Genomic DNA, 15,367 nt, shown 5'->3' with positions numbered 1-15,367 from the left:
TATAAGAACCGACAACAAAGCGACGAATTAATTACCAACTTCATTAACATAGGTCCCCAAATTAAAGGCAGCGAGCTGTTTCTTTGGGCCCACTTGCCGTGGTGGTGGTGGTTGAAGGGGGAGGGTGTTTAGAAAGAGATTTTATTTTTCTTTTCCGGCATTGGGAGTTGTGAGGGAAGAAATGTCTTCTGCTCCCCCCACCTACCACTCACACCCTCAGCCGGTCCCCTTGTTCACCCCCCCCCCCCCGCGACTCCTCCGCCCAATCTGTTTCTGCTTTTCTAGGGACTCAGACCGGTTTGAAGGCTGTCGGGTCCCGCTCTCTGTGCCAGCATTAAAGTTAGGCTGGGGTGCGCGCTCTGGCTCGGGTCCCCTGGTGCTGCCGCTCTCCCGCCTCCGGGCTCTCAGCCCCCGGCTCGGGCCGCGCGGGCTGTTTGCTCCAGGCCGCGCCGGCGGGCATTGAGTAGCGTTTGTATTAACGTGGAAACTCTGTTTCCAGCGTGGGCCTCCTGCGTTCGCTCCCTCCCCGGGTGTCCGGCCGACCCCTCTTCCATCCCCGAGTCCTGACCTGGCTCCTGTTGTCTCCCCAAACCGGCCCTGGGGTTAGATTCCCCGGTTGGTGTTCTTTGCAGCCTGCCTTGGGTTTCCTTCAAACTCTAAAAGCCCTGCGCGGATCCCACGAGTCCAGTCTCTCCTTCGGGGACCGTGGAGTATTTAGAAGGGCGCAACGAGTGGGAGAGACACGAGTTTTTGAAAATAGTTTGTTCTTGGACTTGTGTATCTGTCTCTCTCTTGCCTACACGCCCACACTTCACTCCCAGGCCTCCTTCCTTTACCCTTTCTGGCCCTCAGCGTGGTCTGATCCTGGTTAAGACAGCACAGTGGTGGCTTTAGGCTTCAGCCTGACTTGCTTTCTGCGTTTGATCTACACCCTTACTGCTGGCGTTGAATGCGATAACCCACCCCCACCCTCACTCTTCTCCAGCATTTACCTAAATATTTTTATCTTTCCATCGTATTGTATGGGTTTCCTTTCTCCCCTTCCCTAAAATCAAAACAAAACAAAAGGGGAGGGGGAGGAAAAGAAGAAAAGGAGGAAGGTAAGGGAGGCCTCCCTGTCCATCATTTTAATTATACAATTAGTTCACATGCTCCAGCCCATAATGTATATTTTAAGCGGAGCCCAGTGTCTTTCAAGAACATTCTGGTAATGTCGGAGGCCTGGATTTGTTGCCTGCTCGTCCCCCCGTGCAGCAGCGGCCTGTTTTCCTCCCCCTGTTGTGTGTTTTTATTATTTTCCCTCTGGCTTAGATGTGTCAATCATTCTCTCCCTGCCATTGGTTGGAGAGTTTGCGTCAAAAAGTTGCCAGAGAGGCGCTTTCTCAGCAAATCTCCCTGAGAGCGGGACCGACCTCAGCTCCAACTCAGCCTCCACTGTTATTAAAAATAAAAATCGCTAGAGCAGCCCTCACCACGTCTACTTTGTATGTATCACAGAGGGACCCACGCGTGTTTCCAACTCGAGCTACTTTCCTCATTTTCGATTCTTAAAAATATTTTTTTTTTCGTTGTTTGACTTTTTACGGAGGGGTGAAGACAGCAAGATTTCTAACTCAATACTCTTGATTTCTTTTAGGATAGCTGGCTATTTGGAATTTTGAAGGATAATTTAATTTTTTTTCTAACTTCCCATGCGGCTGTAAGGTAAGTGTCCGTCTGTCTTGCCTGCCTATGTCCATGTGTCCTCCTGTCTACCATCGCCCCGGTACCTCCAATAGACCGACTGATGCACACTTCCGCGAACGTGGAGTTCTTCTGAAGCATGCCGTGTTTTTCTCCCTTGTAAATTTTTTAGGTGTAGTAACGAGCCTTGAGAAAAATTTCTGATCTGGAGGTGAGGGCGGGAGTGGGAGGAGGGGAGACAGCGCGCTCCTGGGGTCGCCGCTTCCGCCCAACGTCGTGGAAACCCTGTGAGGGTAATGTGGGGTGTTTTGGAGGGGTTCTGTTTCTGGTTTTGTTTTATGTCAACGCCCATTCTGGGCTTCTCCCTGCTAGTTTGCGTTTTGGCCCTCAGATGTGGTTGGGTCATTTGGACTGATCTCAAGGACATCTTCAGAGTCCGAGACAAAAAGATACAGATGTAGCTAGATGGATGGATAATGATGATGATGATGATGATGATGATAAGATAGGCGTCTTCTAGGGCCAGCGTGCCCGAAGCCCGGCTTGCTCGCGGATCAGCGGGTGAGGATGGTCGCAGCTCGAGCCCCCCCCCCCCCCCCCCGCCCTTACCGAACATGAGAGGAAACCCGAGCGAATAACCTAGGAGGCGTGGAGCGCCGGCAGCTCGTCCGCCCCGCGCTCGCCGCTCCCTCTGTCCCGTCCCCTTTCCCTAGAGCCAAGAGCAGCTCACCAAGATTCTCCCTCCGTTCTCAGCCTCTTTCAAAGGCCTCCAGGTCCCCTTTTCCTTTTTGATCGCCACATTCCTCCCCTCAAAATAACCTGGGAGTGCAGTAAACCCCCCATCCCCATCCCCGGTTGTCTCGGTCCCAGACCAGGGTCTCCAGACCGAGCGAGAGCGGGAGAGTCGTTTTGCTACGTGACTTTGTCCGGAACGGCTCCGGGCCGGCCCGGTGCAGCCCTCCGCACGCACCTGGGGCTGGCAGAAGTGTTGGTGAGTGGCCCCGGCTCCGCCTGAGGCCGCGGCGGGGCCGGGGACGGAAACCTTACACTGGGGAAGGCGGCCCTCCGCCGTTCCGGACCTGGGGCAGCGCCGGGGCCTGCGTGCGCGCTCGCGCGCTCCCCTCCCAGGCTCGGGGACACCGAGGTGTCGTGGGCAGGGGCCGGGCCGGGGTGGAGGGGTGCCCTGAGGCCCAGCCTCCGCTCTGGGTCCACGCAGGTTGAACCATCAGGTTCCGCGGGCAGCCGGCCTCGGCGACGTGTCACGCCGCCAACTCCAAAGAAGTCTTCGTGTTGATGTGTTCAAGTGGCTCTTGAAATCACAGTCCGTTTTCAGAACACATTTTTTGAGATCAAGTCCCTCGTCAGAACTCCCCCGAGTTGGCTTTTTCCTCCTTCACAGACAGAAGTGGGATGCGGGGACGGAAGGCCGAGCTGCGTTGACCCTGGAGCGGTGGATGACTTGGGGAGGGGGTGGGGAAGTCGTTCCTGGAAATGCTCTCCTCCGTCCGAGAGCCTGGGGGGGGGGGGGGGGGGGGTCAGGATTTTTCCCGCTCAGTTCGGGACTTTTTCCAGGCACCGAAAGTTATTAGCACAGGAGACCAGTTGGAGAGGAAACTCCTCCCCCCAAAGGAAGGTAGACACCAGACCTCTCCTCACTCCCTGAGCTAACACTGGGGCTTTCTCCTCACCATAATTAATAGTCAAGGCCAACCCTTTTGGCACGTTTCTTCTTCCCTCCCTTGCGGGTGGCAGCGTTGTTTGATTCCCTGAGGCCAGAAACTTTCACTCGAGTTCGCCGGAGAGGGAGGCCCGCGCCGGCTGGTTCCGCGGTGCCCACTTCTCTCCTCTTTCTTTCTCTCCTCTTGCTCTTCGCGGTCCTCCGAGCCACAGGCCAGTCGCCAGTCCGCGTAGTTTTGTTTCTTTTCCATCATGCAGAAAATTAATCAGCCCGGACGAGAAGCGGAGCTGAGCACGGCGGCCTGTAATTAAGGGACGTGTGCCCCTCGGATTATCTCGTTAGTTTATCAAGAAAACATTTATTATAATTAATTCTTGGACGAGGTAATTATTATTGAGCGAGGACACAGCAACTGGTAGATGGGCTCCTTGGAAGAAACACACACACACACACACACACACACACACACACACACACAACACGGGGGGAGATGTGGGGGAGGGAGGGAAGAGCGACAGATTGCACGAATTGACCGTTAGATATAAGGCGGCGCGGGCCCGGGCGGGCAGTGGAGCCGGACCCGGGGCGCCAGGACTGCGGGGCTGCCGGGCAGGGACGCCGGACCGAGGCACTCGCGCCCGGACGTGCGGGCGCCCAGCGGCTGCGGAGACTCGCCCAGCGACCGTCGCCCGCTCCCGTGGGTAGGACTTCTCCAGTGGCTACCTCACGAGCAGTCATATTGACGCTTATATTTTTGAAAGGGTATTTCAGTTTCCCCTTCTGGGCTCGCTTTAGAGAGGAAGAGAGAAAGGCGTCCTTGCAGGGCTTTGAAAGTTAATGGAAGAGCCAATGGCCTCTTCTTTGGAGAGGCATGGCTCTTTCATAGCCTAGGCCGGCTGCTCAAAGTATCGAGTAGTTTTATTTGGGGGTGCTTTTCTTTTTCTTTTAAAGATGCATAGAGTAGCTAAAGCGAAAACAGTTTATCCCTAGAATTTTAGTGATTTTGCGATGGCAAGGGCAAAGCTGTTCCGAGAAGGATCTTTGCCTAGTGCTTTCTGTCTGTTACTGCTTTTTACGTTGGAATGTGCGTTTCTAATTGGGTGAGAGCTCTACATGTAAGAACAATTCCGTATTTCTCATGTGTACATCTGCTATGATTTTGGTTTTTTCTGTGGTAGTTCAGAACTGTACAACATAGTAAGACTGCATTAAACAAGAAAGAACTCCAGCTTAGAAGCTACATAAACAAATAAATGACTGTATTTTAAAGCAACATTGTTTTCACAGGCTCTAAATAACTCTGTCTTGGAAAGAGAGTAGAAAATATCAAGTCTTTGTTATAAGGGGCAACTAAATTAGTTTTATTGATGAGATTTTTCAAACTCCTCCAAGAAGGGTATTTATAAAATTACATTAAATTAGACCCGAAGGTAGAAAAGCATGATTTTTGTGCTATGACTTTAAATCGGGAAGAAGTTGCAGTAACTGACTTCCATTTGTAGAATTTTGTGCCTTGATCTCTAAAGCAATGGAAATATGAAAATCCAGTCCTAAAAACTCAGTAGGACCTTTGTCAAAGTAAGAGGGAACTTCTCCTAATCTTGTATCCGCCATTTTGAAGCAATCTCTCATAGTGTCAAAGTTGCAAAGTAGAGGTCTTTGCAGGATAAGTGCCAATTTTTAGTCAAATAAAAGCTAGACTTGAAAACTGTCAGCCCGTATTAACATCCATTTGGGATCCCTTTGCTTGGGGCAATGAGAGACACACGGCTGAAGAAAGTAAATAACTTTTCTTTTTCTGCCTGCCTTTTCCCTCCCTGAGCTTTTTCTTATAGGATTGTAGAAAACTTGAAAGGTAGGGAGAAATTCTACTAGTTTCACAACTCTGGGTGTTTGTGGATCTACTTTCTTCAAAACTAAAATGTGCAAAAGGCAGGCAGCTAGAATTAACAGGAAGCTCTGCTGTAGCTGCTGAGGACCCCAATGTCTGAAAATGTGCCTCCCGCAGGATCTGCTGCCTCTACAACACCAAAACCAACATGGAAGCGGCTTGCAATACAAATGCTCACCCTTTCTGCTTGCAAATGTGGGGGCCTGTCATTATCTGATTGGTGGGATTCTAACTTCAGGATTTCTAGCAAACCTCATGCCAATCTCTAAGACTTTTTTTTTTTTTTTTTTTGCAGTGTGTTTAAATATTTGATGGGTGTCGATTAAAAGTTAAACACTTGTTTGTTTAGCTTTAGTTCTTTAGACACATAATCAAGGTCCTCCAAAACCTTAATAAATCTGTTACTTACCTCAAAATCTAATTACCCAGACTACTAATTAGGTGAAAATGATTACTGGAAATGACTTCAAATGTGGAGTCATAGCAGTTGAGCAGTTTTCTCAACTTTGTCGATTAGCAAGTTCGTATTTTAGATGTTAAATATTTTAGGTTCACAGCAGTTAAAAGTGGTAAAAAAAAGCGAAGATAATTAAAATTTGCCTTGGAAAGGCAACAGTCTGGGGAGAGGTAGATTTCTTGAATTGTTTCTTTGTTTCTCACCAATGGGCTTTGTTATCAGCATTATTTATTTAGCCAAAGAGTTCTTTGTCTCTGCAAATGGCCCCAATCAAGTTTTGTTTGAGACAATTAGCTAGTGCCAGCCAATGAGTCCTATGCAAATGTAGGGATAGGAATGCAATGTGTGCATTTGAAGGCGCGGGGTTTTGTTCTTGGGGGGGGGGGGGGGAAGGCAGATTGTAATTGCTTTCTTCTGGTACTTTTTTTTTTTTCCCTTAAGTTTAGTGTGGGGGTGGGGAAGACAGGTTTATCTGGTCTCTCTCCATCCCCTCTAGTTCCACAGCAGCTGGGGGCGGGGGTGAGGGATGGGTTGCAAGTCCTTTAAAAGCCTCTACCTTGCACAGCCCAGGCTCTTTCTAAGTTAGTGGTGGAACGTGGGAGAGCTGCCGCCTGCGAAGCAGTAAACCAGCACCTCTGTTTGTTTGTTTGCTTTGCCCATAGTTCAACCGCTCCCAACCCACACACTAAGGACCCTGAATCTGTCCACCCCCAGCGAAGCGAGACCTTCTGGCTGGGTCCCCCCGATTTGGGCCGATTTTGCGCCTCCAAACAACCTTAGCATGATGTCTTATCTTAAGCAACCGCCTTACGCAGTCAATGGACTGAGTCTGACCACTTCGGGCATGGACTTGCTGCACCCCTCGGTGGGCTACCCGGGTAAGTGAGCCTCGCGGCACTCCTGCCTCGCCTTTCTCCAGGCCCGCCCCTCGGATTGTGACGCCCTTTCCCCCCGGAGCTCTGGGGCCGGCGGTCGCGCTGCCCCCACCCCAGCTCCAGGCGAGGTCCCCACTGGGTTTTCCTTCGAAAAAGCAGCTCAGGGCCACAGGGCGTTTACCGGCCGGAGGGGAGGATAGGGGCTGGAGGGAGTAGGTGGATCCTGCAACACTGGAGGAAACCCACACCGCTTTATTCTTAATTGGAGTGATTGGGGGGACACACTTCGGAGGCGGGCGAGGAAGGTTCCTGCCTCCGCCCATATCTTGAATCCCAGTTCCTCGAAGGACCCTCTTCGAGAAGCTGGGTTTCTCCTCGTAAATTCTCCGGGCCAATCCTGGGGCCTCCCCTGTGACCTCCAGGCCCCATGCCTCTAAGCCCTAAAGGTGTGACTTACCCTGGGTATGGGTGCTTTCCTTTCCGGTCAGATCTGTTTTTTAAAATCCTCGTAGAAGTAGGAAATATGCCCCCATTTTAAAGATGGAGGAACAAAGGCCCTCAAAACCAGAGTCTCGAGCAGGATCGAGATTTCACCCCATCAATCCGAACTGCGGGTCCCCGGGGATCCCTTGACTTCACGGAATGGCTTTTTGTTTGTGTTGTGGCTTAGGGGTTGCTTCTGTGGGAGTTTAGGATTTTGGGCTTCCTTTTATTTCATTTGTTATCTATGGAAGGGTCGCTCTGGCTGGAGCGATCTCCGATGTCAAAAGTGGGGGCTCCCCTGGAAAGGACAGTGCTTGTCTGGGGACCGAGTGTCGGCTCCGGGTCCGGGGAGGGGGTGGGGAGAACACTGGTAGGCTCTGGGTTGAAGGGCTGGGAGGACAAGGGAAGTGCCGGGAGTGGGGGTCGGGGGAGTCGGAGCACCCGCAGAGACCCCTATGACTGAGAAACTGCTCCCCCACCCTAAAGGGCCCTGGGCTTCTTGTCCCGCAGCCACTCCCCGGAAGCAACGCCGGGAGAGGACGACGTTCACACGGGCGCAGCTAGACGTGCTGGAAGCTCTATTTGCTAAGACCCGGTACCCAGACATCTTCATGCGGGAGGAGGTGGCGCTGAAAATCAACTTGCCCGAGTCCAGGGTGCAGGTAGGGCAGATGTAGATAGAACCGTCCTTCCTGACCGTGCCACTCCTCCCCTGAGCTCGGTGTATGTTGAGGACCCGGCAGAGTCCCAGGTCTTAGAAAGTGTGAAAGGAAGGCTGGAAATTCAGCCCTCCATTGGAGGCCAGTACACTCTTCTTCTAAGGCTCCTTGGGCCTGATTACTCCTCTTGCCCCTTTCTGCACCCCCACCCCACCCTAGGGGTGAGTCTCTGCATGAGTCTCCCGACCCAGGTTGTAAGGGAAGACTGGAGATTTTGCTGCAGTGATAAAGCACAGTCCTAGAGCTTTCGGGTCCCCAGCCAACAGAGGCCTGGTCTTGGCAGATTTCAAGGGCAGTCACTTAATATTTTAATACTTCCCTTTCCCCGTGTGGAAATCCTACCCCATTCTCATCTACTTTTAGAGGTGAAAGGAGCTTAGCTCCTGTATAGCCCCAATATTTTTACAGGTGAAGAAATGGAGTAAATGACTTGCTCAAGGTCACATGTCAGTTTGGCGATAGAGCCAAGCCACAGAAACACTGGTGTTCTTAACAAAGAAATTACACAATAATAGTGTTTTCTTTAATTTCTCAGGGTGTAGACAGAATTTGCTAGCTCTGAGCCATCTCGCAGGTAAAATATCAAGGCAACATCCTCAGTGACATCCCCCCTCCCCTTAACTTGACCTTAAGCTGGAGAGGGAAAGTAAACTCCAAATTTCCTCAAATGCAAGCCGCATATAGAGTTCTCTGGAAATAATGTTTAGCACCTAAACACACACACACACACACACACACACACACACACACACACACACACCTGGGACTCCCCTTTAGCCAGGACATATCAATGTGACCTGCAGATCACACAAGAGACTTTCCAAAGTAGGACGGAGGAATTTAGCACTTGTGGGGGCTTGAACTCAAGTCTTCACTGCAAGAAAGTAAGTGGCTCTGAGTGGTTGGTGGTGATATGCTCAGCTTTGGGGGCACAGTTAACACACCCATATGTAGAGCTCATTCGAGAAAACCATGGAGGACGTGTTGCTCAGAAAATGCCTGTAGTTTTCTCTCAAAGGGTGGTAATTTCTTTGATAGGCCCCCTCCCACAGCAAATACTGTTCCTTCATTGCAGAACGTGAACAGGGCTGGTAAAGACAGTCTTCACAGTTGCAGGCAGACCCTTAAATTGACAAGCCAGTGAACATAGCCCAGGACACTGAATCTGTGTGCTGAGTGGCACCACCCTGAAGGCAAAGACTCCAGTATCAGACCTGAGACTAGCAGAGAAGTCTGTGCTTAGGCTCAAAGCTGAGTACGTACAAAACATTCCACTTACCATAAAGACAGTTTCAGCAAACAGTGGCTTTCAGACCTCCTTCAACAGGATCGCTTCTCCTTGGAGCTCTCTTTTGTAAGTGAGCCTTTTTAGGAGAGAAGGAAAAAAAAAATAGAGTGATGGAACCACCTCCATATTAAAAGTTATTCCCCCAGAAGATGGACTGTAAACTTTGAATTTAGGCTGTTCTTGTTGTTGAGTAACAACAGAATTGTCATCCCTCGCTTTGCTTGTGTTTTGCTCCAAAAGACATAGAAACATGGAATTCCACTGTAAGAGTGTTCCACAATACTGCTGGGTCTATGTGTATGTGTGTATTTAAGGTGAAATACGAGATAGGAAAATGAGAGGGAGAATTTTTAGCCATATGATTTATGATTCTGGGCTGAGAGTCCAGGCTTTAAGACAGCCTCCCCACTTTCTTACAATTCCAGGGTACATCTGAAAGCACCACAAAATGGGTTTTCAGTGGCAGGAGAGATTGTCTGCTTAGCTCATCTGTCCATGGAGAGCAGATTTATAATCTGGAAGCCACTCTTGTCCTTGAAACCACGTTAAAGAAATTTCTTTCCCTTTCAAGGTATGGTTTAAGAATCGAAGAGCTAAGTGCCGCCAACAGCAGCAGCAGCAACAGAATGGAGGTCAAAACAAAGTGAGACCTGCCAAAAAGAAGACCTCTCCAGCCCGGGAAGTGAGTTCAGAGAGTGGAACGAGTGGCCAATTCACTCCCCCCTCTAGCACCTCAGTCCCGGCCATTTCCAGCAGCAGTGCTCCCGTGTCTATCTGGAGCCCAGCTTCCATCTCCCCACTGTCAGATCCCTTGTCCACCTCCTCTTCCTGCATGCAGAGGTCCTATCCCATGACCTATACTCAGGCTTCAGGTTATAGTCAAGGATATGCTGGCTCAACTTCCTACTTTGGGGGCATGGACTGTGGATCTTATTTGACCCCTATGCATCACCAGCTTCCTGGACCAGGGGCCACACTCAGCCCCATGGGTACCAATGCAGTCACCAGCCATCTCAATCAGTCCCCAGCTTCTCTTTCCACCCAGGGATATGGAGCTTCAAGCTTGGGTTTTAACTCAACCACTGATTGTTTGGATTATAAGGACCAAACTGCCTCCTGGAAGCTTAACTTCAATGCTGACTGCTTGGATTATAAAGATCAGACATCCTCGTGGAAATTCCAGGTTTTGTGAAGATCCGTAGAACCTTTTTGTGGGTGATTTTTAAATATACTGGGCTGGACATTCCAGTTTTAGCCAGGCATTGGTTAAAAGAGTTAGATGGGATGATGCTCAGACTCATCTTCTGATCAATGATCCGAGAGGCATAGAAGGAAAAATGAAGGGCCTTACAGGGGCCCACCAACCAGCAACCTGAAATGGACAGACCAGTCTACTTAAGATCCTGTCATAGTTTTAGGTCATTGGTTTTCCTGATTTGCAAAGTGATCAAAAGCATTCTAACCATGTGCAACCAAACACCACCAAAAATAAACAAAACTAAATTGCGAGGGAAAGGAGGGAAGGACATAGCCTTCTTAAGCAGAGGTGTTCCAATGTTTTAGCCAATCCGTGGTTGAATCTTAGGAATGGACAGTGTCTCAAGCTCACTCACGTTTCATGACCAACTGGTAGTTGGCACTGAAAAACTTTTCAGGGCTGTGTGAATTGTGCGACTGATTGTCCTAGATGCACTACTTTATTTAAAAAATAATGTTCATAAGGAGTCAATATGTAGTTTAAGAGACAATCAGTGTGTGTCTTATATAAATGGTACATCTGTGGTTTTTAATCTGTGCTAGACTTCAAAACTGTGATCTCCTGTTATTGTATGCAACCTTGAACTCCAGCTCTGCAGGGGTTCTTCTGTGATTAAATAGGTTATAATTATAAGCAAATTCAGAGCAACTGAGTACTTATCTAAAAAGATTACCTTTGGCTGGAGGTGAGCTGCACTGAAACTTTACAACAAAATGTCTCTGGACAAGGAGAGTGAGAGAAGAGAAACAGAAGGACACTAACTAATTCATCTGTAATTTACTGTTGGTAAGCCTAGCAGTAAAGAGACATTGGTCAATTGCTCTGACCCTGATGAATTTATAGACTGAGATCATTGTCGTTTATGCTTGCAGATGTTAACTGGAAAAGTTATATATGCATAAACCTTTTCTTCCTGGATTTGGCAGATATGTATAATTATATTAAAATGGTTCTAGCACAATATTGGGTCCAGTTTAATTTTATGCCACTATTTATGGATGAGAAGCCCATATTCAGCCTCTCCTTCCCTAAACATATTTTATTTAGGTCAGAGAGGAAATCCATAAACTATTTAAAAAGCATGTTTGGCTTTGTCAATGGATGAACTAGATACGAGTGACTGTGGCACGTCAACTTTGTGTGACTTCCATCAGGACTGCTCTGGAATAGAATATAGGGAGCCTAACAATCATTAGGATCTTGCTCTCCTTGCCGCATACCATGGTGATTTCTTAGGCACTTTATTGGTACCTTTTAACATAGCTCATTTCTTTTTTAGCGAGACAGGGAGAACTGTAGTACCTCGGAGAAAATGGGAATGACAAGAATTCCTTGTTTTTATTCTCTCATTTAAGGGGATTTTTTTATTTTTTAACTTCCAAAAAAATCTGAGGTGAACATGAGAGGGAATGTAATCAGAATCTGAAAGCAGTTCAGGCAGAAATGATTTCTGAACAAAAGAGTTCCAGAAAAGTTTTAAAACCTATAATTTCAGTAGTTGAACATAAGGCACCCTGGTCACTTTTGTTTTTGTTTTGTTTAAAAGAAAGTGCTGAGGAAAAGAAAATAGGTCCCTTCTCAGTTCTACTTGCATTTTGTAAACCAATCACCAGAAAAGACAAATGGGCCAATGGTCACGGTGCTCCTCAGGTAAAAGCAGTATTGAATGTTAAACTCTTTATGTTCTTAAATTTGACCCAAATTAAGTGACTCTTGACTAACTTTTTAAATGACTTTAGTAGTTGCAACCATTTTGTTTTCTAGCTAATTTTTCTGTCCCTGGCCGGGCATGCTCTCTTGAACCCTACATAATCTTGCCTAATAAGTAAATTGGTTTTGTTTTACTGCTAAAGGAAATGCAATAGTTAACAAGAAGCAACTGAGGCAAAACTTCATGGCAAGATTTTCCAGTACCCATTGATAATATTTACCCTACAGAGTTTACACCGAAGTGAAATTGAGGCCCAAGAGAGAATCTTTGCTTTATAATTTTCCAGCTTCTGGATCTAACTCTCCCAGCTTTTCTCATGCAACAGTAAAGCAGATCGAAAGTAATTTCTCTCCCTGCTTCCAGTTTTCAGGATGCCCCACAAAGGATCAGGAAAAGACCCCCTCTCATTAAAAATAATAATGGTATAATTATAAAATGGCATAATAATAATTGCTCAGCAAATAACGCGGTTAGATTTCTCCCCCAATACTATAAACACGGAGGAGGTCAGAAAAAGGCGTTGAGCATCTTCTGAAACTAATTTTTCCATCACCTTTGCACAACTTCGTTTAACAGACCACGGAGTTAAATCCCTTTGGATTGACGGCAAAGTAGAAATGAATTCCCCCTGACCGCAGGCAACGAAGGGAGGGAAAGGGGGGCGGGGAGCAAGCGCTGGCTTAAAGACGTCCAGAGAGTTCTGATCACCCCTCCTACTCAAGACCGGGTTTAACAAAATTAAGCCCAGTCATGGTGATACTTGTACTGAAATGACGTCACCCTCCAAAGGCGTCAGGGAGCTAGTTCAACTGCATATTGGCAACTGGGGCGGGGGGGGGGGGGGGGGCAGAGGTCGGTGGGGTGGTCCGCTTCACAAAAATCTGCTGCCCCAATCCTTTATCTTCCCCACAAAGATTCTTGGCCGTTTGTATTTCACCTTGGGAGTGTTTCTAGCCTTCCCAGATAAGAAGAGCGATGCAATCAAGTCAATTAATTTCCGGCTGCCGAAATTTCCGAGTTTTAGATAATGGTCAGTTTCCTCAACTCCCATCCGGTTCCTTAGTCTCACCTTTCCTCTAAACGTCCTTTCGGCCCCAGCCCCGCACAGCCTGGGCGGGAGGCGTGGGGCCCCGGGAGGCCCTGGGCGGGACTGCGGGAACTGAGCCCCAAGGTGTGCACAGGGGCGGCGCAGGAGCGCGGCCCGGGTTCTCGGCCGAACTCACCGCGATCTTTCAGGGCTGGAGGCCCGTCGGAGTTGGCCAGGGGAAAGGACTCGCATCCCAGTTGGGGCAGAGGCCCAAGTCAGTTCCCCGGGCCGATGCCGCCCTCTGGCCCTACTCACAGCCCTGCGGGCCTGGCGGAGGCGACAGGAGACCGTCTCTCGTCCTTTGAGTTCCCCTCCCTTCCTGTGCCCTGCCTGCGGCTCGGGTCCGAACCCAGGACCTCCGCCGGGCCGCAGCCCACCCCGTTCAGGCCCCGCGGGATCCGGCCGCGCCCGAGCCCAGGGGGCTGGGGGCCGCGGGCAGAGCTGAGGAGCCGCCGCGGGGCCTGCGCGCCTTCAGCGCACGGAGAGCGCGGCCTCCTCGAGCCCTGAAGTCGCCTTTGGGTCTGCCGCGGGCTTGGGGGGCGCCTGGCTGACAGCACGGCCCGGCCCGAGTTGCGGAGGGAGGGAGGAGTGTGTGTGTGTGGTCCGGACAGGAGCAGAGCACCTTGCGCTGGAAAAGGAACGAAAACTGAGACCCAAGGAGAGGCCGGGCCCAGGAGAGGGGGCCAGGGAGGTGAAAGCGGGCCTGGCGGGGCCTACGGCCTCTGGCTCTCCTCGTCTCCCGGGAGGAAGCGCCGCAGACCGCTGGGTCTCCTCCCGGCAGCGAGGGGGGAGGCCGCCGCCGCCGCCACAGCGGGGGCTCCCGCCGAGGGGCGTCCGTGGCGCCGACAGGGAGTCCAGCTGGGCCTGCTCTGGGCCCTCAGAGATCTCCCTGGAGAGCCAGGTGCTCCGGCTGGCGGGTCTGGGGAAGTCGTGCTTGTGTGTTCCGCCCTCCCTCGGGGTCCTGGGCTCTGGGCTGAGGCTTTCAGAGGGGAGCCTCATCCCTTTTCTCCTACCCCTCTACATTTCTTTTTTTTAACCGAGTGCCCTGTCTTTTCCTTTTTGGACCTGGGCGCAGCACTGAACAGCCCCGAAGGCTGGAAGCCGGGTCTGGAATGGGGAAGCGGTGCCTTAGGCGCCCTGGAAGGCGCCAGGAAGCCCATTCCGGTCACCTGCAGGGCAGCGGCCGCAGAACTGTGCCCGCCCGCACTTAACCAGAAGCGGGTGGTCGGGCAGCCAGACCTGGCACGTACAGCACAAGTTTGAACCCGCATCTAGCACCCGGTGAAAACCTCGCTGTTGTTACCGGGACAAAGCTGTAACCCAAAACCAGGCGTGCCAGTGTTAGGTGGTGGTTTACTGCACACAGAGACATGTTTTAATTACGCAAAAGAGAAAAACAAAGGAGTCAGGCAGGCGTCGGGCGCATCCCACACAACTGAAGCGGACGTCGTAGAAAACAACCCAAACGGGAAGATACAGGGTCGGACTCAGCCATGACCTCAGCCTGCTTCTTGCCTTCCTTGGAAACCTTTAGGAAGGACAGCTCTTTCCCCTTCCTACCACAAAAGGGTCCAAGCCCCAGTCGCGTATCTGCATGCCCAGATCTGTGACCAGTGCCTTCAACACACCTCTGTTTTTCTCTCAACGGGTAGCACCCAGTAAGCGCAGCGTGCCCGGATAAAACCTGATCCCCCAGCCGCCCCATTTCCGCCCGTGGGTTAGCACGATAGGAAAGACAGGGAGCCCCTGGGATGGAGAGAGCAAAACCCCCAACAAAACCCACCCCGATGTCTTTCACTATTAGGCTCTGAAACTGCACAGATTATGGGATTTGTCTCGGACAGAATTAACATTACATGTGAAACCATAGTGCTCCGGTGTATTGAGACACATTGTATAGAATTGCTTGGAGCATCTCTTCCAAACTGCCTGTTAATAGCAATATGAGGCCTTGAAAGCATTTGTGGGTTTTTGTTTTTAACCCGATTAAAACAAAATTTAGGCACTATTTGGAAAGGGCAGTTTTTCCAAGGGAGGCAATTCGAAGGACACGGAACCCATTCCGCCAGCTGGAGGAAGCTTCTGTCTGCAGAAGTGGCTGAGAGAAGTGAGCAGGCGTGCGTTTGCAAGACCTTCTACTATGCAGCAACTCCCAGAAGCAAGGCAGGCACCACCACCCCCCCCACCCCCCAATTCTAAAGGGAATCTGTCAGACTTCCTCTCTTGCAAGCAGCGTG

General features: G+C 50.2%; 1 protein-coding gene across 9 annotated transcripts; it reads left to right on the top strand.

The window, feature by feature from the left end:
* Positions 1-1,291: 1,291 nt before the first annotated feature.
* Positions 1,292-11,293, top strand: OTX2 (orthodenticle homeobox 2). Of its 9 annotated transcripts, none has more exons than XM_045451069.1 (5): positions 1,292-1,484; positions 1,637-1,704; positions 6,372-6,587; positions 7,554-7,729; positions 9,646-11,293. In XM_045451069.1, exons 3-5 carry the CDS (start codon positions 6,491-6,493, stop codon positions 10,264-10,266), a joined length of 894 nt encoding a protein of 297 aa, XP_045307025.1. In that variant the 5' UTR covers positions 1,292-1,484; positions 1,637-1,704; positions 6,372-6,490; the 3' UTR covers positions 10,267-11,293. The 9 variants fall into 9 exon arrangements, with proteins under 9 accessions (XP_045307025.1, XP_045307033.1, XP_045307026.1 ...); XM_045451077.1 differs by having other exon boundaries at positions 1,306-1,484; positions 7,578-7,729; XM_045451070.1 differs by lacking the exon at positions 1,292-1,484 and having other exon boundaries at positions 1,494-1,704.
* The last annotated feature ends 4,074 nt before the right edge of the window (positions 11,294-15,367 follow it).

Source organism: Leopardus geoffroyi, chromosome B3 (genome assembly GCF_018350155.1).
Source record: "Leopardus geoffroyi isolate Oge1 chromosome B3, O.geoffroyi_Oge1_pat1.0, whole genome shotgun sequence".
Lineage (NCBI taxonomy): Eukaryota > Metazoa > Chordata > Mammalia > Carnivora > Felidae > Leopardus > Leopardus geoffroyi.
Note: the sequence above shows the minus strand (reverse complement) of the source record. Positions and strands in the feature narration are given on the sequence as shown.